The sequence below is a fragment of the Hipposideros armiger genome, unplaced genomic scaffold (genome assembly GCF_001890085.2).
Source record: "Hipposideros armiger isolate ML-2016 unplaced genomic scaffold, ASM189008v1 scaffold_1234, whole genome shotgun sequence".
NCBI lineage: Eukaryota > Metazoa > Chordata > Mammalia > Chiroptera > Hipposideridae > Hipposideros > Hipposideros armiger.
The window spans coordinates 234,196-260,746 of record NW_017732584.1 but is presented as its reverse complement, the minus strand read 5'-3'; the positions used below and the strand labels follow the sequence as shown (position 1 = coordinate 260,746).

The 26,551-nt window shown below is 42.8% G+C and overlaps 1 protein-coding gene across 1 annotated transcript in view; it reads left to right on the top strand.

Moving 5' to 3' along the window:
- Nucleotides 1-26,551, top strand: part of MYO5B (myosin VB) — a gene marked incomplete at its 5' end in the record, with an annotated part of 222,481 nt that overhangs the window by 3,637 nt on the left and 192,293 nt on the right. The window contains 2 exons of the mRNA XM_019633054.1: nt 6,139-6,310; nt 10,535-10,679. Coding sequence (XP_019488599.1) covers nt 6,139-6,310; nt 10,535-10,679 — 317 coding nt within the window. The remainder of the gene's footprint in view (nt 1-6,138; nt 6,311-10,534; nt 10,680-26,551) is intronic.

The following is a 26,551-nucleotide window of genomic DNA, read 5'->3' as shown; positions in this document are numbered from 1 at the left end:
GGAACACTCTCCCCCAGTTTCCATGGTTTTGCCTTTAAATTATGTATCCATTGTCCTGCAGCCGCCTTGATGGCGAGTACTCCCTGTGTGCAAGACCCTGACTTAGTGTTCACGAGTGAGAGGAAGACGGGTATGCATGAGCTTCAAAAGGGGGAACGTGCTGTACCCGTGTCTCAGCATTTCCAAGCCCTCTAACATTCACTGTGTTCACCATTTTTAAGTGTCCAGGTCAGTGGGATTACATACTTTCACATTGTTGTGCAGCCATCACCACCATGCATCTCCAGATGGATGTCTGTCTGCTTAATGCCATCAACCTGTTCCTCTCCTGTATTCATGATGTTTTCCATCAATTAGGATATTTCTTCTGGCTGCTTCTCCTTAGAGATGCAAAGTAGTGATTTTGCCCCACAGCAGGGACCTTTGGCAATGTCTGGAGTCATTTTTGGGTGTCATGACTGAGGAGGGAGGTTTGCTACTGGTATCTAGTGAGTCGAGGGCAGGGATGCTGGATAGCACCCTATCATGCACAGAGCAGCTCAAGGACGACTTAGCCAGTCCTAAATGAAAACAGTGCCAAGGTTGAGAAGCCTGGGTTTAAGCCCATAGGGGGAATGGTCTGGACTGTTTATTGCTGATAAACAGCAAGTTTAAAGCTAAACTGGCACTCCATGATTTTAACAGAACGTGGAAGCCGTGTTCCCTGTAATAAATTAAACCGCAAGAAAGATTAACTTTGACTTTATGTTTTATGCTGCTATAATGTTTATAATTCAGACTTTTTCATTTTATGGTTTAATTTATGACCTTTTTCTTGAATTGCTTGCATCACCATTCATTATTCATTCATTAAAACAATTGTTGAGCAATTATTATGTGTCAGGGTCTGGTTGTACAGCAGTGAAAATGGCACATCTGCACCTTTGTGGAGCCTTCAGTCTAACTTATAATGAATATCATATATATGCCAATATAGAGTTTAGAGTATGAAAAGTTCAAGGCCAAGAAGCTTTAGATTAGAAACATGGTGAGATACTTGACTCTCCGCACTGCACCTTCTCTCTTTACTCCTCAATCCCACACTTTTTTTGAAACCCCCTTGAGCAGCTCCCTCTGAGTTTCTTGCTGACCTCCCAAAGCAGGAACACTTATCATGGCGCAGGTGGTATCTTAATACTCCACCATGGTCCTCAGCCCCCTTGCAGTTAGATGGGACCCCATGATGACTTTTGTCCAGAGCTCTAAGTAGAGTTAAATGATATCACTTCCAGGCAGAAGCATCAAAGAACTGATGGGAGGTGATCATTCTCTTCCACTGCCTGGCGATTGCAGCCAGTGTGCTAGTGTTGGCACGACCTGGGGAGCAGAGCTTCCGTATCAACCAGGCTTGGGCACCTAGCATGAGCGAGAGAGAAGCCTTTGTGGTCATAAGCCACGGAGGTTTCAGGGTTAAGTTTTTTACTTCCTCCTAATGAAGAAGTTTGCATGAAACACAAAATATTTTATTTTTCAGGTAATTAAGTGCCTGCTCTGCGTTGAGGCCTGTGCACGGAGCAGGAGGGTAAGAGTAAGGAGGTTCATTTTAGGAAACATGATCTTTTGGGAGGACTGGAGAACACAGAACTATTACAGAATAAGACACAGCAGAACACTTAGTCAATAAATACTTGTGCTTTTAAAAACTGGTTTAGGGCACAATGTAAAACAGTCTTTTAATACTTAGTAAATAAACCTGTAGCCACACACTTTCTCCTACAGTGAGAGTAAGTGGTTTCCAGCTTTGGGGCCTCCTGTTATCTGGGAATATATTGTATATAGTTCCCTTCACTTTGTTTTCTCTGCAGGACAGCTTTTCTGATTTCACAAAAGACAACACCCCTCCATCCACTGACCTAATTGAAATGCTTTAGGCCGATGAAGTTGGAAGGGCCCTGGAGGATTGTTGGGACCATCCCTCTCATCCTGCAATTAGGGAAACCACGCAGTCGAAGGAAGTAAAGTGATGAGCTCAAGGCCTCAGAGCAGCTGAGTTCAGTGGTTCTCACCTTTGGCTGCACGTTAGAAACCCATGGCCAGTTTAAAAACCAAAACCAAACCACAAAGTGTTTGAAGTGGCAACCAGACTACTTAAATCCGAATTTTGGGATGGGAGACAGCGGAGTATCTTTTCAGAAAGCCCCCCATGAGATTCCAGCGTACAGGAAGAGTTGAGAGCCGCTGCTTGAGTTGATGGTCAGGACTTGAGTTGGGGGCCATTTCCGGCAGTGGAGGATATATGTCACTCCTCAGGGTCCCCTTGCCAGCCAATATGGTAACCACAGTTTTACTAACTTTTCTTTACATCTTCTGGTTCTGTGGGTAGATAGAGTAGGAGAAAGCTGGCTGGCTTTCTTTCTCTACCACATCTGCTTATTATTAGCTTCAAATCTTTGTGTTTGGAGTTGTCATTCAAAGATGTTTCTCTGTTTATGTTTTCTTGCTGTAGAACCATGTGACATGGACACACAACGAAGGGAGAGGTCATGAATAAATTAGACATTCCATTCCGCTAATATTTTTGAGCACCTGCTCAGTACCATAGAATCACAGACACACAGATTTTAGGGCAACCTAGAGCAGCGCTGTCCCAGCGAACATAGCCCCGCAATGGAGTGTTCTCTACCTGTATTGTCCAGGAGGCTGGTCTCTAACCACATGTGGCTACTGGGCCCTTGACATGTGGCTGGTGTCACTGAGAAACTGGTCTTAATTGGATTTAACTTGAATGAATTTAACAGGTGCTGCCCTGTTGGAGGGCGCAGGTATGGACCAACAAGCCCCTATCCTAGTCCTCCCTTTATATCCTGAAGTGCTGTCTAGCCCTGTATGCTAGCTGGGGACCAGTTGGAGACCCCCTTCTGTTCCTGGTCTCACGGGGGAGGCCAAGGTCGGTTCCAGGTGGGTGACCGAGCATCAATTCTGTGGTGAGTGTTAACATTCAACCTTTTTTTCACCTCCAAAGGCCCAGATATCATGTAGTGAAGTTTTTTTTGTGTGCCAGAAGGTTCATGGTAGTTCATGGTCCCTGATCATAAACACTTAGATTTCAAATAAATGCTTTTGATGTTAGCAGCAGTGTTAGAATCAAATTCCTGTTAAACAGGGTGGGGGGGGGTGTAAAAACCCTGTTCCTGTCTCTTGTTCCCGCCTTCCCTCTGGATACACACACCCCAGGGAATTGGTAGCTCTCAGTGCTGAGTTTGCAGCTCTGCCCCTTTTCTGCTGCTCTGGGCATTTTTACTCCTTATCAGTTTTCCAGTAACCACTGCCGCTAGCTTATTTATGGGCCACGTTTGCACAGAATTGCATATACGTTCCCTCTGCATGCTTGGGGGAGAGTCTTTCCAGAGGAGGTTCACCTGAGAAAAGATAGGATGCCAGCATGTCTGCTTCGGGGTTTAAAGACACTGGGCCCAGATCCTGGCTTTCGAATCTGAAAACTGAGGGGGGTTGCCTAGGCGGGCTCTGCAGTTTGCAATTGGCTGTCCCCTGTGCTGCTTACAAGGTGGGGTGGAGAGCCCTGTGGGAGATGCAGAGCAGGCATGCTCCTTCCTTCCGGGGGAGGGACTTCTCTGCTGGGAAGTCTTCAGAATGGCCCCGGGAGGGAGGTCTAGTTCAAGTCCCAGCGATACCACTAACTTCGCAGAAGGTAAAGAGGCCATCCACTCCAGAATTTAATGAAATAAAAATCAACTCTCAACACTCCGTTTCCCTTTGTTTCCCACCTTTTGGGAATTTTGCCTACGTCATGTTCATAGTAGTTGTTTCCTGACCTCTTCTATGGAGTAAGTTTGATATAAATAAAAGAGCTTTTCACAGAAAGAAAAGCGACTTGATTAATATAAAAAAGAAAGCAACAACATCAGGAAACTGCAAAGACAAAATCCTCACTAACATAGATAACCATTGATATTTTGTGGGGCTGTTATTCCAGACAGACTTTCATATACAGTTTTAAATCAATGGAATCCTATAATATATTTTACTCCGTAACATGCCTTTTCTTAGAGTCTACAGAATGCGGTGGGTGGCTGCCTGACTGTAAATAAAGGCCTGTGTCATGTTTCACTTCCATATTTTTAGCTTTGGTGAGTCGATATCTTCGCTAGTCCATAAGACTGTCTCCTGAGGCCCAGGAGTAGCATATCCATGAACAGTTCTGACTAGGTGTTGCCAGCTGCCCTCCAGAGAGGGTAAATCAGCCTGAACCCGCAGCAGTGGACTTGTCTGCACATACCCATCCTGGTTAGGGTCTTGTCAGTTTTTATCCCTTGGCTTATCTGATGGAGAATATTAGTGCTGATAACCTTTATTTGCATTGTTTTGTTTAATGGTCAAGTTGAATTGTTTTTTATATATTGTTCATTTGTAGTTCTTATTTTGTGACTTGTATTCTATGCGCAATTTTTTCTTGGGGTGTTGTCTCTTTGATGTCTTAAAACTTTTGGGATATTAAGATTGTTAATTCTGTCATGTAATGCAGGGTTACTGTCCCCTTCTCCCATTTTACTCTGCATGTGGTGTGTTTTATGATGGTTTTAATGTTCTATATTTTAGTCAAATTAAGGAATATTTTCCAACATTGTTCTGGCTTTTGCATCATCCTTTAAAGGTAATTCTGCCCAAAACTTTTACAAATATTTGCCCACATTTTCTTAATGGTATTGTTTTTCTTTTTGGTTTTAATTTTCAAGTTCGTTCCATCTAAAATTTGTTTTGGTACAAGGAGTGAGAATAGAACACTAGCCTAAAATTTTTAATAAATGGCTGCTGGTTTATTTACCACTATTATTTTTAAAATCCCCTTTAACCATTTATTTGCAATTTTAATGTTATGAACAAATTTTCTATATGTGCCTGCATTTATTTCTGGATCTGCTATTCTAGCACTATTACCATAGTACTTTAATTGCTGGCTTTAATAATATACCTGCAGATCCGGTAGTACAAGTTCCTCTAAGAGTAGGCTGGTAGGGCATGTTGATATTTATAGTGCCTTAAAATTTGGCTGTCAGTAAATTAAGGCGATGTCCATAGAATTTCATGAAAGGCTTGTGTAGAACAGTGATTCTTAAAATAATGATCTGTAAGCTACCTGTATCAGAACTACTTGAGGATTTTTTTTTTTTTAATTCAGGCCCCTGGGCCTCCCCCAGAGCTTTGGAACCTAAGTTGTATCTGGGAAACGGTGTTTTTTACAAGCTCTCACAAGGTTCTTAAGAACACTATAAGAAACTGAACACTCATAAAACATGGTAAGCAGCAGCCAAATTCTTCCTGTTTAAATGTTTAAAAACACCACCACCATCTTTTTATTAATTATATGTGTATGTTTGTACACATGTAGTCAGTTATAAATCTGTCCTGTCAAATAAACTCATGCAGCCCAAGTGCTATGCTGAGAGTGCAAGGATAACACCTTGTATTTGAGATTTGAACTTAAGATATGTAGTCATACTCCCTGATTTTACACACACACACACACACACACACACACACACACACACACACACACTCACACACTCTCAGATGTCAAGCTTTCATTATACTTTAGGTCAAAGTAAAATTATTGCCCTAGAGTAGCTTGCAGTTAGGTTGTGGAAAATATATGCATATCTTGAGAGCACTTATGGAGGGTAATTTGTTAGTTGCAAGGTAACCCTAATAAAAAACGTGTGTGTTGGTTGATGGGAGAGAGAGTAAAGAAACACTAGCATGAAATGGGGCAAGCCAAAAGTTTCCTGGGTGAGAGAAAGAATGGTATACGTACTCCCATTGCAACTAGAATTAAAGACTCCGTATGTCTTCGTTGAGAAGCAACAGAATGCTTTATTAAGTCTAGTTGTGCTTCCTGAATTTCTTGCGTTACTCAGCCTTTTTCCCTGACACACTAGGATTATGTGATCAGCCACGTTTCCACCTGGGCTGGGCTTTTACGGCGACACAGGTGTTATGTTCCGTTTTCCTTCCTTTAAAGCATGTTATTTATCTTCTTCACCTATGATTGTGTCAGGATAGTCATCCTAGCCAACCAGATAGGGATTGAATACAGGCTAAATGTCTCATGACTGCCTTTTTGTGTCTGTTACTTGCATCTAGATTCGGGAATACCCCATTGATGTCCAAAGTAACCAGCTGCCCTTCTTGCGGAACCCAGATATCTTGGTGGGAGAAAATGACCTAACGGCCCTTAGCTATCTCCACGAGCCTGCAGTTTTGCATAATTTAAAGGTCCGTTTCCTGGAGTCCAATCATATCTACACTTACTGTGGTAAGTGGGGGGCATCTGTTGGCTGCATGCGTTTGAAAGTGCTTGTTACGGTCTTCAGATTTGACATGTTAAACTCCAGTGGTTAAGCATCTTAACTTTCACTCTCATTTACAAGTACCTCTCATCTGAGACCCTTGAAAAGTTTGCATGATTGCGAACGTGGCTTCATTAGGCTGCCCTACATCTCTGTGGGATGATTGGTGTTAATCACAGCTTAGCCAGGGAAGAAGTGGGCCACACTGTGTGTGTGGCCTTACTGGCTTAGGCACAATCCTGGAGTCCTAGGAGCTTGGTGTCCTTGCTCGGGCATCTGCTGTCACCACCGAGCCAGCTCCTGTTCGCGTAAACCTGGCTGATTTTAGTCCTCTGCTTGAGAAAGGGCTGCCTTTTTCTCTGACTCCCCCTCACTTGCCCATGGACAAGCATGGCGCATGATGACCATGTGTCAAATTCATGAGCAGAAGCCATGACAGATGCTTTAAATCAGCGGTTCTCAACCTTCCTAATGCCGCGACCCCTTAATACAATTCCTCATGTTGTGGTGACCCCCAACCATAAAATTATTTTCGTTGCTACTCTATAACTGTAATTTTGCTACTGTTATGAATTGTAATGTAAGTATCTTTTTGTTTTCTGATGGTCTTAGGCGACCCCTGTGAAAGGGTCGTTCGACCCCCAAAGGGGTCTCGACCCACAGGTTGAGAACCGCTGCTTTAAATCAAAAGGTCTGAAATTCTCTCATATTTTGTTTTTTTCTTGACATTTCTCAAGTTCCCACATTCCAAATTTTGGGTTCTCTTTTTCCGAGTATTGTTAACCGTTGTTGGAGGGGCAGCATTTTAGGGTCTGCTGGTGGAGTCAGGCCAGATTTCAGGAGCTGTAAACAGCATCTTGATTTCAGCGCTTGAGAGGTAGTTTCGCAAACCTGCCTTGACCCCAACTGCTAGTGGGAGTTTTATTTGAAAGAAATCATCAGTTACCAGAGCCTTCAATAAGTTGTTTTTTTTTCCAACAAGATTTTTAAAGAATCTCCCTAAAAAAAGGAGAATGGGATAAATGACCATCAGCTTCACTTTTGAAAGGCATCCCCTCTAAGAGAGGTCCTGGTGTCTGCACATATTTATCTAAACGCGTCATCTGTTCAGAGTAGCTGACGCAGCACAGAACTCTAAGTCTTGACGAAGTACGCGTATCTTCTCTGGAGGAGGCTGAGCCATTTTAGGAAAATGTGTGACCTCTGAGTATAATATCAAAATTTGAATTGAATGCTACATGAATTAGGATTTTCTACAACTCTAATAACCAGCAGAGTATGTGAGGCTGTTTTTTAAGAGAACTCTCCAAGTCATTGGCCATATTGGGTAGACTTTATCAGAGTTCTAGGTCTTATTTCTCCGTCCAGTTGTCTTTTCAGGCAGATTGCCATCTGAAGAGTACTTGCTGGGTGTCTTTTCCCTCCCTTTGCCCTTTACTCGGAATTACCTGGTCTGGTTTATCTCCCCCTCCCCTCTTCCTCCTCCTCCCTTCCTCCTTCCATCCCTCTCCCCACCTCTCCCTCCACCCCATATTTTTTTGCTTAAATTTTTATCTTTTAAAGCAATTTTAGGTTTACAGCAACACTGAGTGGAAAGTGCAGAGATTTCCCATATACCTGCTCCCCCCACACATGCACAGCCTCCCCCACTATCAGCATTCTGCTCAAGAGTGGTACGCTTCTTATCATTGATGAACCCACAAGGACATGTCATTGTCACCCAAAGTCCATAGTTTATATTAGGGTTCACTCTTGGTTGTACATTCTGTGGGTTTCAACAAATGTATAATGACATGTATCCTGTATTATGGTGTCATAGCAGTAGTTTCACTGCCCTAAAAGTCATTTGTGCTCTGCCTGTTCATCCTTCTCTCCCCATTAACCCCTGGCAACCACTGATCTTTTTACTGTCTCCATAATTTTGCCTCTTTCAGAATGTCATGTAGTTGGAATCATACAGTTTATAGCCTTTTCAGATTGGCTTCTTCCACTTAGTAATATGCATTGAAGGTTCTTCTATGTCTTTTCATCTCTTGACTGCTCATTTTCTTTTTAGTGTTGAATAATAGTCCATTGTCTGGATGGACCACAGTTTACTTATCCATTCACCTACTAACGGACATCTTAGTGGCTTCTAAGTTTTAACAACTATGAATAAAGCTGCTATAAACATCCATGTGCAGGTTTTGTATGGATATAAACTTTCAACTCCTTTGGATAAATGCCAAGGAGTGTGACTGCTTGATCATATGGCATGAGTATGTTTAGTTTTGTAAGAAACTGCCCAAGTGGCTGTGCCATTTTGCGTTCCCTCCAGCAGTGGATGAGCGTTCCTGTTGTTTCACATCCTTGTCAGCATTTGATGTTGTCAGTGTTCTGGGTTTGGGCCATTCTCGTAGGTGTGTAGTGGCATCTATTAGTGTTTGAATTTGCATTTTCCTAATGACATGTGATGAGAATCTTTTCAGATGCTCATTTGCTATTGGTATATCTTCTTTGGTGAGGTGTCTATTTAGGTCTTTTGCTCAGTTTTTAATTGGGTGGTTAATTTCCTTATTGTTGAGCTTTGAGTTCTTTGCATATTTTGGATAATAGTCCTTTATCAGATATGGTTTTTGCAAATATCTCTCTCTGTCTGTGATTTGTTTTCCCATTCTTCTGGCTGTATCTCTCTTCAAACACCAGAAGGGAACACAGTGTAAGAGGTTTCGTATCTTGGCAATGATCTTGGCAATCACCTTTTCATTCTTGTCTCCTCTTCCCCAAATGACTGGAAAAGCTCATATTATTTGAAACCCAGCCAGTGGTTTACTTGACATCTAGAATGTGCTTTTATGTGAAAGAAAAAGTCATGGATTTCTGTCTTTTTTTTTTTTTTAAAGATTTTTATTGGGGAATTGGGGGATGGGAACAGCGCTGGGAAATTGGTGGAAGGGAAACAGACAAGTTGCTGTCCTTTTGTTCTTCAGTCTAGTTGTGGCGGACGTTGCTTCACTGGCCCAAGTTGGCACCATCATTGCGCTCTTCCCGGGCGAGGCAGATCATTCACCGGCTTCTGGACGGCCGCTCTCTGCGGCTGCTGGCCGCTCATGCTGGTTGCTGGCTACACACAGTAGCCCATGGCAACCCATTGCAGCAGGGGCTGCAGCCTATGCCATCACCGGCGACTCACTGCAGCCCAGCTCCAGGTTGAGCTGTTGTTCAGCATCTTAGCTGTAGAGGGCAGTGTCACTGGCCCTCATATGTGGGAACCAAACCGGGGCCCTCTGGCGTCCCAAGCCAGCTCTTAACCAACACGCCACTTGGCTGGCCCATTTGTGTCTTATCTTGAAGATTGAATTTGTGTTTTTTCTCCTCTCATATTCTCAAATATCAACTTACCTCACTTTTCTGTAAAAGGAGATCTGAGAGGTTAGAGGATTTACCAATCCCTCAATCAGTATGTATTTATTGAATCCATTATTGCAATTCATCCTTTTGGGGACACAAGATAAAAAAAAATAGTGAAATGAAAGATAATACATGGTATAATGTAACGTGAGATAAAAAAAATATCCAGTACTCAGTGCCTATTATGTAAGGTGATGGCCCAAGTGTTCTTTATAGTAATCATTTTATCCTCAGGATAACCCAGGTAAATGCAATTATTATCCCCATTTTGCAGGCCAGGAAATGGAAGCCCTCAGAGGTTAAGTAATTTTCCTAAGTCACCCAGTTAGTCATTGGCTGAGCCAAGATTTGACCTTAAGACAGGGAGTCAATCCTCTCTGTCCACAAGTTGTTTGTATGTTAGTTAAGATTACCTGCATACAAATGAAAAATTAATAGTCCCTTTACTAGATTTTAATTCCAAGATGGCTTTTAAAACCTACCCCCTTTTGGCTGAGTGAGACATCCTCTTCTCTCTGACTCTGCAACATTTTGCATATGTGTATCTTACAGATTCAATCTGTTGAGCATGTGTGTGTGTATTTCATGCTCTAGTGTATTTGGAGGCATGGCCTGTCCTTGTTTTCTCTACCAGGGCCTAGCACACAGATATGTCTTGATTTAGTGGAGAGATTGGTTAAGACTCATTCTGTTACCTGGTCATTCTTTAGTTTTGATGCATATGAATGAACAGGGCCTTTAAAAGCTGATGGCAGATGGCCACTGTGCTGCCAGAACCTGACTGCATTGTCTGTTTGCAGGTATCGTGCTTGTTGCCATTAACCCTTATGAACAGTTGCCAATCTATGGACAAGATGTCATCTATGCCTACAGCGGCCAAAACATGGGGGATATGGACCCCCACATCTTTGCTGTGGCAGAAGAAGCCTACAAGCAGATGGCCAGGTAAGAGTCACCTCAGTAAGAAGTCTTCCTGGGGAGCCAGGGGGCAGAAACAGGAGTTTTTCTACCTTCCTTTCCTGCTTTTGCTTTAATGGTGGGAATGGTGGTTCTAGAACTGAGGAAACAAAACCAGCCCAGGTCCTGTTTCTCACCACATTTCCTCATGTCTTCATCTTTAAAAAAAAAAAAAAATTATTGGGGAACAGTGTGTTTTTCCAGGGCCCATCAGCTCCAAGTCAAGTAGTTGTTTCAATCTAGTTGTGGAGGGTGCAGCTCAATGGCCCATGTGGGGATTGAACCAGCAACCTTCATTTTCTGAGCACTGCGCTCTAACCACCTGAGCCAACCGGCCGCCCCCCTCATGTCTTCATCTTATTGTGAACCTGAGCCTAGGCTTGGAGGACAGAGGCTCCTTGAACTTATTTCTTTGTTTGGGTAATGCAATAAACGCTTAGCATTTCATCTCCCTTTGACTTCCTTTTGGCCCTGTCTCCTCCCCTCCTGGTGTAATGAATCTTTTTTATAGCATCGCCATTCGTTTTCCAGAGCTCTCTGAAGGCTTCCTTTTCAAGGAATCAGGACTCTGACAACTTCTTGAGATGCCAAGCATTTGGGGCTGAAATAGAAATTTCAAATTAATAGTCATGTATAGTGGTTTTGGGATTTTTGCCTGGAAGTGGAGTTTTGTTGAGGCAATTAAGCAGATCTCATTTTTGCTCTTTTTACCCCTAGCTTTGAAGGATAGGTACAGGTTATTTCCTCAGAAGAGGGGCTAGGTGATTGAATTAGTAAGGGTTCTCCAGGGAAACCAATATGGAGAGAGAGGGAGGGAGGGTGGGAGAGAGGAATGGGGCGGGGCAGGGGGGAGAAAGAGAGATTTTGTGGAGAGAGAGATTTTGAGGAGAGAGAGGTGGAGGATTTTTATTTTAAGAAATTGGCTCAAGGCTGGCTGGCTGGAGACCCAGGGAAGAGCTAATGTTGTATTGAAGGCAGTCTACAGCCTTTGGAGAGGTCCATTTTTTTCGCATATGGCCTTCAGCTGGTTGGGTGGCCTCTGGATGAGGCCCACCCACATCATGGAGGATAATCCGCTTTTCTCAGTCTACTGATTTAAATGTTCATCTTATCTAAAAAACACCTTCACAGCAGTATTGAGACTGTACTGTTTGGCCAAATGTCTGGGTACCATGGTCAAGCCAAATTGCCACATAAAATTCACCACCACAATGTTGGTCTTTGAACTGTTGCAGCGTAATATTATACATTATGCTGGAAATAAACAGTTTACCAAAGTTACAGTGAAAATGCATATTCTAGTTAACACTAAAATGCTGTATTCTTTTAGCCAAATCTTTCCACCTCTAGAGAACATCTGTGGGGCTAGCAATATATGTAGAAAGTTCTTAGATGGAGGGTCAGGGGGATCCTTAGGCTAATTTAGGGAGAGGAGTGAGTGATGCCTGAGAGGAGAATCCCATTTAAGGTGGTGTTTATTTAGTGGATTTTCGGGTATAATTTTCAGCCCCATGAAAGTTCCCATGAGGGAAGATTGTTTCATAGCCTTCCTTACTGATTTATAATGTTTTATTGCTGGCTGTGGAGATCAGTCTATTAAAAGTCTGTTTCATTATAGATACACAGTGACCATATGCAAAATAAGCAGTGATTGGAGAACTAAGCAATTTCATAAATAGAATGACCTGTAACCATGTTATTTCTCCAAAATGTAATAAAGAGACCATGGAGCTAAAATGGTTATAGCCTTTGATCTCTCAACTGCCATAAGAAGGACCACATACTATATTCATCTGCTGTCGGGGCTTGACTAGGAGGCACTTAGCTGGGTGTAACCTTATTGATGCACACCTCCTAACTGAAAGTGTGGCTCAAGGTCAGATCACGTGGAGAAAGAGTGAGATGTAGTGTGTTGCAGCCTGCAGCCCTGTACTCCTGTACCACCGTTGGAGGCCAAGTGTATGACACAGTGGAGGGAGACCTGGACAGGTCAGGACAGACTTCTCTGCCTTGGGAAAACCGTTTAAGCTGAAGCTTCATTTGCTTCCTCCCGCCTTTACAGGATGGTTTCTTTATGGTCCTAAAACCAAAGGTGAGTGTGGCTTGGTTCTGATGACTTCCTACCATGCTAAAAGTTCCGGCAGCTCTCTAAGACTTGTTCTTTCATGGATGTCCTTGGTATTTGATTGTTTTTCATCCCATCCTCCTCTCTCTGACAGTTGCACTTAGATGTATCAGAAGCTGCTGCTCTTTATCAAAGACTCCTTGAGGCCCCCCCCCTGTAGCTTTGAGAATCTCCTAGCCTCCAGCTTTATTCACACCACAGGTCCTCTTGCCTTGATGCCTCCATTCTTCCCTTCCATGCCTGAAGCTGGGCCCATGGTGGCTCTTCTGCATGTTGGTTATTTCACTTGTTTCGGTCCTTGTTCACACCCATTAGAGGGAAGGGCATGTGGGCATCCAGGGTGATGGTGAGCCAATCTTGCCTAAGATAGTAATGCATTTGATGGTTAAGGGGTTTGAATGTTAAAGTTGGACCAAGAATTGCTTCCGTATGGGTTTTCTCTAAAGTTTTAAGGTTTATACTCTTTTTACCTGCCGAGTCCCAGGATGTAGCCAAATCATTTTGCTGACATTCCTAAGCACTTTCTGCTCCTGAACCTGCATTGGAAGTGGAAGGCCAGCACATGTGGCCACAGGAGAGAGCTATTTTTGAGCGTCCTATTGTCAGGAGCTCAGGGTTTCTGTTATTGATCTGAGAGCTGCATTAGAAGCCCCAGCAGAGTCTTTGCTGTGCAGGGAAAGAGGAGACCCACTGATCAGATGCAGGGAAAGTTTTCATTGTATTTCTGATATGGGCCTTCTCTGGCAATTTCGGATGCTATAATAGAACACATTTGTTTAACAGCACTTGCCGACTGTGTGTTGTGCTCTTCCTGACTCATCAATAGTTGGTGAAATAATTGCTATTCAGTAGCCATGGCCCAGCACAGTGTGCTTTGAATCTGAGCCTCTGTGACAGCTGGGTGAAATAAAGGGTATGAGAAACCAAAGTTAATGACTCCAGTCTTAGGAGACTATGACTCAGTTGGCCTTGGACTCACCAATTCTTTCTTATGATTCACTGGGGACTGGATTTTCTTTCTTGATGTGGCTCACAGGGGGACCCTGCATTTCTTGATGTTGTATGTGGGTGGGTGGTGGTGGTGGCGGGGAGAACCCTGTCAAAGCTCAAGGGGATAAGTTACAGACCTTCATCCCCATCCTGAGAGTTCCTGCAGACTCCTTCTGAGTTGGAGAAAAGGAAGAGGAGATACGAGTATAAGAGGATTTGTTCACTGTCCATATCCCTGTTGAATTCACCAAGTCTAGACTTGGGAGTACATGGAGATTCACAGTGAAGAAGAATGTTAAAATAGTATGAAACATCAAACTCATGAATTCTGTCCTTTGCATAAGAACCTATAATTCCCCGTGAGAAAGGAGACTGACTTCCCCTGCTTGCTTCTTCTAATCCTCCCTCGCAGTCTGAGATCCAAAATGCCCTCACCCTCATTTTTACCTGCCCCAACTCCACCCTCAGCTCCTATGTTAAATCTTATCAGTGAACCTTTGTGAAGCGTCATCTATTTGATAGGCTCCTTACAGAATGAACACTGAGAAATGTAAGACCTTGCCCCCACGTATTAAGGAGCTCACGGTCTGGTTGGAGAGAGAAGACATAAGTTGACCTAGAAGCCTATAACTACAGGAAATGTAAATAGAAGCCATGCACGGGGTCATCTGAATTGAGCTTGGAGATGTGACTGTCACAGATGGCCCAAAAAAACTGTAGGGGTGTAAGCTGCATCTTGATGAATTGGCAGGAGACATTGAATGAGAAGAAGGCATCTAGGTGGGTGGCAAAGAGTGATCGTACCCATAGAAGTGGGGCATCAAAGGGCATGGCCACAAATCCGCAGTGACATACTGTTTCACATTCACTAGGATGTCTATAATTGAAAAGACATAAAAAAAAAAAGTGTTGGCAAGGATGTGGAAAACAAAAATCCTCATACACTGCTAGTGGGAATATAAAATGATGCAGCTGCTTTGTAAAATAGCCTGGCATGTCCTCAAAAGGTTAAAAATAGAGTTAACACATGACCCAGCAATTCCACTCTTAAATAGATACCCAAGAGAAATGAAGACATACTTGTACTCGTACGTTCAAGCGAAAACTTATACGCCATGTTCATAGCAGCATTATTCACAATAGCCAAAAGGTGAAAACAGCCTCAATATCTATCAGTTGTTGGATGGATAAATAAAACGTGGTAGATTCATACAATGGAATATTATTTGGCCACAAAAAGGAGCCAAGTGCTGATGCGTGCTATCGCATGGATGAACCTTGAACATGTTATGCTAACTGTAAGAAGCCAGACACAAAAGACCACATATTGTGTGATTTCATGTATATGAAATGTCCAGAATAAGCAAAGCTATAGAAACAGAAAGATTAGTATTTGCCTAGGGCTGGAGGTTTGTGGGGAGTTGGGGAGTGGTTGCTTATGGGTATGGTTTCTTTGTGGGGGTAGGGGGTGATGAAATGTCCCAAAATTGATTGTGGTGATGGATGCACAACTCTGCAAATGTACTAACACCCTTTGAATTGCATACTTTAGATGGGTGAATTTTGTGTTCTATGAATTACATTGCGAAAAAGCTGTTATAAACAAAAGGCACGGTCAGGGAACAGCCCCCAGGAGAGTTGAACCTACGCAGTGAGTGGAGTATGTAGGAGAGTCATGCATTGTACAGTAATAGACAGAGTGGACCAGACTGGAGCAGGCCTGTGAAGGCTGGGCTGAACTTTGGGAGAAAAGTGGGTTCTATTAACACAGGGTACAAAGATGGTCAAACGAATTTCGGAAACCCTGGATTGATCAAGTGAAACATCTTCCTTTAGGTCAGGGCTTCTCAGGGTGGTTCTGTTGACAAAGCATTCTCAGTCTCCAAGATGGGAGCATATTATGCTGGGTTTGCAAATCATATTTAGACACACAACTCTGTTCAAGGATTAGCTCAAGGGACTAGTACTAGTGTGCTGTGCAACACTCTTTGGGAAACGAGTAATGGAGACATTTTAGAGCTTGTTAGGTAAGGAGATAATATGATACGAGGGATGTTCCAAGAACACTTGTTCTCTGATGGGTCCTACTTCTTCATGATCTTTTCCTTCTCCGTATTCCTATGTCATTTACAAGGATGAGACATCTCATGAGAAGCTTAAATTCTTGGGGAAATAACTTGTCGGTTGTAAATGACCTCTGTATGATGAATGAAAGGGAATTATCAAGTGGGCGACTATGTGGCACAGTGCGATGTTCTAGTTCTTGTCTCAGCATCACTTTAACCCAGGGCATATGCTTGGTGTCCAAGGAAGAGCAGAAACACTTGGCACATGAAGGCATTCACTTCTCACAATTTCCAGGTGAGATTAGGTCTCCTCACCAGGCAGATGATGGCGGATAGAGACTTACAGACGTTGAATGATTCTCCAAGGTTGCGAAGATAGTAAAGGGGTGAAGCTGTAATCAAGTCTCTGTTTGCTGAGGAGCCATACTTCCTCCCTCAGTGGTGCCTGCTGCCTGGTCCTGGTGGTCTTCCCAGGATAGAGCAGGCTCTGGTCCTCAGGGCACCATGAGGGCCCAGGATGGACCTTTCCCCTTAATGATTTAGAGGTGTCTAAGGTTCTACTGTGACATTGGAGTTTCAGTGTATTTTCTAGCTTTGCTGGTGGGAGTGGGCTATCTTATTCGGCTGGCCTTTTTTGAGCTGTTTGTTTTTTCTGCAAGAGCGGGGGTGCCGCGCAGCCAATTTATTTGCTCAGGTAGCCAAGGTAATTGAGCACACACTTTTCCATCTGGCTCTGCTGTGTTACCAAGCTGTGACTAATGGTGAAAGATGGGGCTGTGGTTGCCTGGGATCCGGGGAGGGGGGAGTGCAACTAGGCACACCTGTGGCTTGGGGTGGAGGGTGACACACAGACCCCTGTGGGTGGGAGCATTGCTGGGGATGGGGAGGAGGTCCTTGAGAGAGAAAGCCTGTGCTGACTGTGGGGAGGGGTCTAAGTCATCAGCCCTGCTTGGGTCCCCAGAGATGGTATCTTGCTTGATGTGGGTCCCCACAAGTGTGAAGTGTTTGGAAAGGAATATCTGTTTTCCCAAAAGTAAGACTAGGTTTTATATTAATTTTTGCTCCAAAAATCTACATTTATTCATGTACAAAAATCTACACTTATTCAAACAGTCATGTCTGGCTAACGATCTTAACTGGGACTTACGTAGGGCTTATATTACGAGCATCCTGGAAAATCATGCTAGGGCTTATTTTCCGGTTAGGTCTTATTTTTGGGGAAACATGGTAGTACTGGACCATTTTTTTGGCCTAATGTCTCTGACACTGCAAAGGTCATGAATGTTACTAAGAGTTGCTTATCTGTTGCGCCCAACACACTTTGTGAGGTTAAGTCCCAAATCAAACACATTGAGCTGAAAGATACTTCAGTTTATTAACATTGACTATTTTATCTGGGGAGTCATAGCATGTTAGAAAGCAGAGCGCCTGCAGTCATCTGGTAGAAATTGATTGCACTGTACGAATTGGGGAGACCATATCCTAGCCTTCGGACACCACTTGACCATCCCCAGTTCAGGTGACTGTCTTGCAAAAGTGTTCCATTTTAAACACCTTTCATCATCAGGACTTTTTCCATCACACGGCGCTCTGCTCTGCCTCCGTTTGCTTTCACCCCTGGGTCTGAGGTCTGTCCTGTACAGCTATACAGGACAGTGGGCATTTTCTTACACATGGCAGCCCTCTCTGTCACGTGTCCTTCTCGCCCCAATCTTGGCCAAACATCCTGGCTCCCACAGCCATCCCTTCTGGGTGTGATTTTCAGACCCTCTCCCATGGTGGTTACCCTTGGCCGCCATCTGGTCTTTCTCTCTGATTTCGGTGGTCTCTGGATGTGGTCTCCAGGTGAGGTGGAGAGTTACTTGCTTATACTGAATTAATTAGAGGAGCCTATAATTGCACTGATTTTTGGCAGGCATTTCATATTGTTGACTTTTAATAAGTTTGCAAGCTGTTAAATTTCTACCCCACCTCCCTCCACCCACATACACACAAAACCTATGTTATTACAACTGTAATGCCATTTCGTTGACTGTCAGTAAGCTGTACATATTTAAATTGCAGTTACACATTAAATTGCACATACAATCTGACACATTTTGAGGCACGTATACACCTGTGAAACCATCACTACACTCCAGATAATGAACCTTTCCTTAACTTCCAAAAGTTTCCTTGTGTTTCTTTGAAGTCCACCCCTCCACTCCAGGTAACTACTGATCTTTCTGTCACTATAAATTTGACCTTCTTTAAGATATGCTGCCCTCATTCTGTACTTGCGCAATTGATATTCTATGTCCTGAGCAGGATTAACAGTTATCCATATTACATCTCACCTTTCATCCCTGTGTTCCATTATTTCAGTGAGTGTATCTTTTTGAATCCTGATTTTTGCATCGGATATATTAAGTCTCCCTGGCTCGATGCATGTGCAGGTTTCACAAATCGGTTGCCTCTGCTCTTACCCATTGATTAAGAAGTATTAATCCAGATGGGTTTTGATAACATGGTGGCAGAGTTCTTTCTCTAGGTACTAATAATTTAACCTGATAGAACTAAAAATTTAGTGAGGTACTTGCCTATAGTTTTAAGTCTTGTTAAAGCCTGTACACACTGGGTTGGCCAGGTGCAGTTTTCGAGGTGCTCATGTCTGAGTTGGTAGCCTGCACAGAACCTAGAACCTAGTTAGCACCCCATCCTCACTGCTTCCTGCCCGTGCTTCACCCTGGTCAAGTTCTTTCCCTTAAGGCACCTCCATGTCCTCAACTGAGACAAGAGGATGCATGTGTGCACTTCCCTTGTCTATTGTAAGAAATAAACACGTTCAAGCAGAGTCCCGCGCTGGGCGGTGCCCAGTGGCCGAGAGTTGTTGTGGTTGCTACGCACTGTCCTTGTTACACAGCCTTGTTCTGATATCAAAGTCAAACTTGTCACCCCACGTGGCGTTTCTGTTGGAATTCATAGTGATGGTAACTTGTGAGTAAGATCCAGTTTTTCAAGGTGTCTGAAATAATTTTCAGTGAAAAAAAGCTAATAAAATGTGAAGCCCAGCAGGATGAAATGGCAATTCTATTTGCATTGTCGTAATGCCTTTCACGCCATGTTAACCACGCTTTTTTTTTCTTCTCTAACCGCATATTTTTATATTTCTATCCCGGAAGACAGAGTGGCTGTAAATGGCCTGACACTGTGCCTAAGTTTGGTAGGAAAGGAAATTGCTGTGAAACGAGGCAGCTTGGTGTCCAGGGACAAGACTGCCTGGGTTCTGAGAACACAGCTGCACAGCTGTGACCTTGGCAAGTTACTTAGCTTCACGTTACACCTGTACCTGCATCTATAAAAATGGGGATAAATACAGTGTCTACCGCATAAGATTGTTAGAATAAATAAGTTGATAGCAAGTGTTTAGAATGATTTCTGGCACATATTAAGTGTTCAGTAAACTTTCTGATATAGTGATGGTGGCAGTGGTAATATTGGTGATAAATAATATGGTATCTATCACTGTCATTTCATAGTGTCCAAAGAAAGAAGTGCTGGTAGGAGAGTTCAAAGCTGAGTGGGATTCCTTTTACAGGTCACCCTCCGAGAACAGATGGTCCCTCGGGGCCAAGCAAATGGTGGGAGATGGTGGGATTAGCAAAGCGCTTTGGGACTTTTTTTATAGGTCTTTGTATAAAATTAGAATTCTAGAAGCGTATAGGTGGTTGCTAATCTGTCTAGAGCAGCGGTTCTCAACCTAATGCTGCGACCCCTTAATACAGTTCCTCATGTGGTGGTGACCCCCGACCATAAAACTATTTTCGTTGCTACTCTATAACTGTAATTTTGCTACTGTTATGAATCGTAATGTAAATATCTTTTTGTTTTCCGATGGTCTTAGGCGACCCCTGTGAAAGGGTCATTCGACCCCAAAAGGGGTCGCGACCCACAGGTTAAGAACCGCTGGTCTAGAGGAAATACAGCACCAACTGTATTATGTTTCAACTTACTGTAATATACAGAAAACCAACAGCTTTCAGTCTTGCTCTTCGAATTAAATTGCATTGTTAGTGGCTGAGCAGCCTCTAGAACAGTGTTAGAATGTGGACACTGCTGCCTTGTTGGTGATGCCATTGTCAGCTTAAGCAAAGGGAAAGTAATAGATTACACTGTAGGAACCAAACGATTATTCGATTGTTTTATAGGCATTTGCTTGAATGGCAGCCTGTCAGATGCCACTAACTGAGCGTGTGGTGGAGGCCGGAAAGCAGCTTTCCACAAGGGGTCAGAAGCAAGACTTGGTCACTGCTGTGCCTACGGTGGTGAATCAGCTGGTTAGAGCTGCTGGGGTGCTTCAGGTTTTAGAAGATGGTTTATTAGAGTGGGGGGAAAATACAAATTTATTTCTTCACGTTCTTTTAAGATGTAAAATAACATTTGTGTATCTTATATAATATGCACGGTATATTAGTACAGTGGCATAGGAAGTGATTTATAAATATATTGGGTTGTTGGAAAAGTCATGACGCATTTTTGCAATGAAAAACAGAAAAAATACGTCATGGCTTTTTCGACAACACAATATATTTGCAGGGAACATGCTCAGTTTTCCTTATTGATAGGGGTGCCTGTGGACTACTTTAGTTTCCAGGGCAGTGTCTGATGCTACAGATGAAATAGTCTTTGCGAATAGTTCATGTTCCACAGGGGAAAAGCTGTTGCCCAGTCGCCTGCTGTGGTTCTTGTTGGTGTGCTACAATGGTGGGAAGGTGACAGAAGGTGGCTGCCTCAGTACAACCACCCCCACCATAGGAGACATAATTAGGAGTGCATGGCCATTGTCCCGCTGTCAAGGTCATCTTTCTAGGCTGAGTTAAAGAGCACTACTTTTTTTTTTTTTTTTTGGTAGCTGAGCCATCCTGCCACCTGTTGGCAGCTCAGCAGCTGCTCAGCTCGGGCTGGACTCGAACTGCTGTTGCTCAGAGCTCGCACTCTTGAGTGAGCTCTTAACCAACCGAGCCACTCAGCTGGCCCTTAGGAGCACTACTTTTTAAGTAGCTCTTTGGTTACATTAGGACATAGGTATACAACAGTGAACAGCGTTTCGGCTCAAAAAAGAATAAAAAGAAAGCCTTGGGAAGGTTGTTTATCATGGAAAAAAAGAGTGAGAATTGACTCCAATGCCTGTCTGGGTCTGGCCTCGCCCACGGATGGAGTAAACAGAGGTTCCCCTAAATGGCTCTGCATCAGAATCGCTGAGGGACACCCCGCACCCCGACTTTACTGAATCAGAATCTCAAGGATGGAACCATTATTTTTTTAAAAGCTCAACAAGTGATTCAGAAAAGAGCAAGTCTTTGGACTCTTTGGACTTGGGAAACTTTTGGAATAGATGAGTATCTGTGATTTCTGGGATTCCGAACGGGTGCTCACAAAAGGAATTACAAGTTTTAATGGTCTCTCCTATCTTTAAGTTCTGCATGGTTGCTTTTGACATTAGCATGAATTAAGGATCTGAGAGTGGGTTTTGATCAAGGAAAGAAGTTACAAAATTGTAGTAGATGCCCAGCCTCTTCTGCCATGATTCTCAACCCTGGCTGCTCAGGAGAATCAATCACCAGGGAGGTTTCAGACTACCCATGCCTGCCCAGGCCGCACCCCCAGAGGCTGAGTTAGTCAGAGGAGGCTCAGGTGTTGATACTTATTAAACACTCCCAGGTGCTATCTGTGTGACACAGAATGACCACATTGCTGAAACCACCTGTGTGACTCAGGTAACCCACCTGGTCTCTGCCAACAGCAGAGCCTTGGGAAGTGAGAGAACTCTTCTGTGCATGAGGAATGTTGCAGAAAGGTGATGTGGGGTGGTCAGGAGAAAGCCCTATGTTTAATGTCCTTTAGAGCCACAGTGGACGCATTTCAAAGCAAATGTTTTTGCGCCTGCCTGGCTCCTGGCCTCATCATAGATCAATGATGTTGGGAGCCAGAGGAGGAGCACCTACGGCCAAAAGATGACGGAAATTAATTCCTCTGTATTCCCAGAACTAGAGAACAAAATGCCTCATGATCGATGACCTGCTTTAAAAAAGATGTCCTTTTTGGTTAAAAAGGGAGTTAACCTTCTTTAGAAGAGCAATACCAAGAGTACTTAGAATTATGGGTTGTCTTTTTAGAAAATGCCTTGCACCTAGTAGCAGAGAGAGAAAGAACAGGGGGAAATTCTAGCACCCAGCAACTTCTCTGATTAGCCACCCATACTAAGAATAGCTGAATCCTTAACCTTATATTGTGTGTGCAGGGAGGTTACTGAGGACATATTGGTATAGGTGTATGAACTATTTAGAGTCTAGCTGCATTTAGTTTAATATATAGTACCAGTCTTCATTTAGGATATTGGGAATCCATCCAGTTTGCTCTGCTTCTCCACTGGATCATTGGGCCCCTAAAGTTTTATTCCACGTATCATTGCGCGTATTGATCTGTCATGATTACCTGATGTGTGTGAGTTCTAGATCAGCGAACTAAAGCCGAGATTTTTCTTCTCATCTGTGTGGTTATTTCTACAATGCTGTTCATTTTACTTCCTTATATTCATAGAGCCCCTTATTTTGTGGCGTTATATGTTAATGAAATGCACAGAAGGACTAAGATTTCCTTACGAAATTGGATGGCTTTTGAGGTCAAATCTTTTACGACCGAGGTTCCTTTTTTAACATTTTCAATGTTGTAGTACACAGTCTTTCTGGAAACTTCTGGTCCTCTCAAGAGGCAGCCATTGCACTGTTTGAAAATCAGATGTGAGCAGATATCTGCTTCTTGTCACTTACTCCCACCCTAGTTCCTGCCTCTTTTCTGGAGCGGCTGTCATAACAGACTGCTCTGGGAATGCTCATTTAGTCTTCTCCAAGCTAAATTCTTCCTGGTATGGCTAGCATTCTTCATATGACAGTTCACCATTCTGATTGACTTCCTCTGACTGTATTCCAGGTTTTCGATATATCCTGTGAAATGTGGCATCCATAATTAAGCCAGCCACCTAGATCTAGACTGACCAGAGGAGAAGGCCATGGCCCTTTCCTTTCGTCCTGGGATATAAATCCTTGAGAACTGTGTTGTTAACAATTTACTAATAGTTTCTTGCTGTGATGGCTGATAATGAGTCAACCAAAATACTCCAACGCTTCTCATCTGAACTGTGCTAATAGATGTTGACCACAGTTCAGTATAATAGCCAATGTGCTTGTGGACCCTGTCCAGATCACACAGCTAAGTGTCAGTGGCCATAGCACCTTGCTTTCCCTGTTCTCCAGTGGTCTTCCCTCTCTCGCTGAGTTGGGCTGATGTTTTTACAAGTAATCAAAAATGTCTTGACTGTCATAGTACTAAATCATCAAAATGACTTTCACTAGACACTGTAGATGATTCAGTCAGTGATGGACCACATCTACAACAGTGGTTGTAGGATTACAAGGGAGCTGAAAAATTCCTATCCTCCAGTGATGTCATAACACAACACATTGCTCACGTGTTTATGGTGATGCTGATATAAACAAATCTACTGAGCTGCCAGTCATAGGACAGTCTAGCACATACAATTATACACAGTATATAATACTTGATAATGATAACTGTGTCACTGGTTTATGTATTTAGTATACTGTACGTTTTATCATTATTTTAGAGTACTCTTTCTAATTACAAAAAGCAAAGTTAGCTGTAAAACAGTATGCCATGTTGCACTGTCAGCAGCCTCATACAGCTCGTGTTTACCATGTCTCTTGGTTGCATCATTTTCTCTTGTGCTTGGTTTAATCTCATGTTGTTTTGTACAGTAACATGCTCTACAGGCTTGTAGCCTACGAGCAGTAGGCAGTACCATATAGCCTAGGTGTGTAGTGGGCTAGACCATCCAGGTTTGTGTGAGTGCCTCCATGATGTTAGCACAACAATGAAATCACCTAACGACGCATTGTTTTCAGAACATATCCCTGTCGTTAAGCAGCGTATGACTGTCGTTTGAGACCATTTTTCAAAGAAATGGCTAGCTTGAATGCTGGCCTGTAAGAAACTGGACCATAGAACAAATGAATTTTGGTGAGAGGGATAAATCAAAAGGGAGGCTAGTGTTTTCTAGAACAACACAGAGTGGCCAGCATGAAAAGGGCAGCTGTGGTTTGATTCTATCACGATCTGGAAAGAAAGCAGGAGGGAAGCAGAGGCAGACCTGAGCGCTGGCCAGTTTGTACCCTCTCATTTGTAGTTTAATAACAGTCCTTCTTTTAGCCCATCTTTTACAAATTATAAAGGAAAATATTAAGAACTATGACTTCTACCCGTTTATTTTGTGTAATAGGGTAGAGCCCCTCCACTAACTACTTGATAATAGCTTTTCATTTTTCAAACGTCAGTCAGGTTTTATTTGGGCGTCTGTTGTGTCTGTTTGATTTACTGTCTTCTCTCCCAAGTAGAGAATAAATGGCTCTGGTGAAGAACGTGGCTTCACATTACTCTTCCTTTAGACAAGTAAAGTGCGATGGTACGAGCTGGGCGATCGCGGCGACTGGGGGATAGATCTTCATCTGAGCTGGTCGGAGAAAACTGGGCTACCTCTTTCATTAATTTGGGATATCTGTCTCTCTACCTCCCTCCCTCCCTTATTTCCTTGTGATTCTTTAAAACTGCTTATTAAATCCACCGTTTATTAGCCTGAGAGTGATAGCTGCAGCGGTTTCACACCAAAACCACGTGTTATGATGCCATATTACAATGGCGGCCCTCGCATCTCAGCGCAGTCGTGTGGTGTGAGGGGTAAGGGCATGGATGTTGAATCCAGCTGCCAGAGTCCGAGTCTCATGCTGCCACTTACTCGCTGTGTGACCTCAGGCAAGTCACATAAGCTCTCGGTGCCTGTTTTCTCCTCAGTCACATGGGGATAAGAATAGGACCTTATTCCTGGGAATGTTCTGAGGATCAGTTGTTTGTTATATGGAAAATGCCTGGCACATGGAAGGTGCTATATGATATGAGTTAGCTGTTATAATTTTTGTAAAGCATTCCATGATTGACTATATGAATCCAATTGAAACAATGTCTTCACATTGATAATTTAAATATTTCAAGTGCTTTAGACAGATTTTTACAAGGAGTTCTATATCTATATATATATATTACCCAAGGAATGAACAGTCTAAGGAGTTAAGAGTTTTCTCAACATTTTTTTTTTAATTAAGACAGTTATTTTAGAGCAGTTTTAGGTTCACAGCAAGATTGAGGGGAAGGTGCAGAGTTCCCATATATCCTGGCCCCATACATGTGTAGCCTCTCTAATTATTCACATCTTCCTGTGAGTGGTACATTTGTTAAAATTGATGAGCCTACATTAACACATCATAATCACCCAAAATCCATAGTTTGCATTAGGGTTGATCCTTCCATGGGTTTGGAAAAATATGTAATGATACCATCATGATGGTTTCATACAGAGTATTTTCACTGTCATAAAAATCCTCTGTGCTGCACCTACTCACCCCGCCTCACCACCTCAAGCCCTGGCAACCGTTCATCTTTTGACTGTTTCCATTGTTTTGCCTTTTCCAGAATATCATATAGTTGGAACCATACAGCATGTATCCTTTTCAGATTGGCTTCTTTCACTTAGTAATTTGCATTTAAGGTTCCTCCGTGTCTTTTCATAGCCTGCTAGGCCGTTTCTTTTTAGTGCTGAATAATATTCCACTCTGGATGGATCACAGTTCAGCCATTTACCAGCTGAAGGATATCTTGGTTGCTTCCAAGTTTTGGCAATTATGAATAAAGCTGCTATAAACATCCATGTGCAAATTCTTGTGTGGACATAAGTTTTCAGTCAACAGATCTTTTGAAAGAGGCAGAAAATATACTACATGCCAATGCAAAGTTCTATACAGCATAAGCAAGTTAGACTAAAAAGGATTTATGTATCATTAAGCAAAATCATGTAGAGGACTGAGAAAAAACCCCACTCTTAAAGCAGCCCTCTGAACTCCTATGTGAGGTCACATGCAAGACACAGAAAGAACTGCCTAAATAGTTATAGTGAAATCCCCAAATTGATCCCTGTGTTAAGGGATGCTTGAATTTTCCAAAATTTCTATAGACAGTTAATTAAAATGTAATTAACTGGCATTTTTAGGAGTCAGGAAAGTCGGATCAGTCTAGTGGCTTGGGGTATCACAGTTTTTGAAATGTTTCTACAATACACTTTTGAAGTAAAAGGAGTGCTATTTGGTTTGTCAGACAGAACACCTCAGAGTTAAGGGATTTCGATTCCATTTTGGCTACTTTAAAAAATCACCAGACATAGTGTATTGGAGAATAATGTGATTGGAATTGTTCCTAAGTGATATACTATGTCTCATCCTTAGACATAAGTTAGAATTTGAGAGGCTCAAAGTAAAAGGGATTTTCATTGCTTATCCTTCAAGAAAATTCACAAAGCTACTACTATTTTAACCCAAGAAAAAAGAAAACGTATATCCACACAAAACCCTGTGTGTGAATATTTATAGCAGCATTATTCATCATGGCTAAAAAACGTGGAAACAACCCAATGTCCATCAACTGAAAAATGGATAAACAAAATGTGGTTTTTCCACACAATGGAATATTATACGTGTTGTTTGGCCATTTTAAAAAAAGAATGAAGTACTGAAACATGC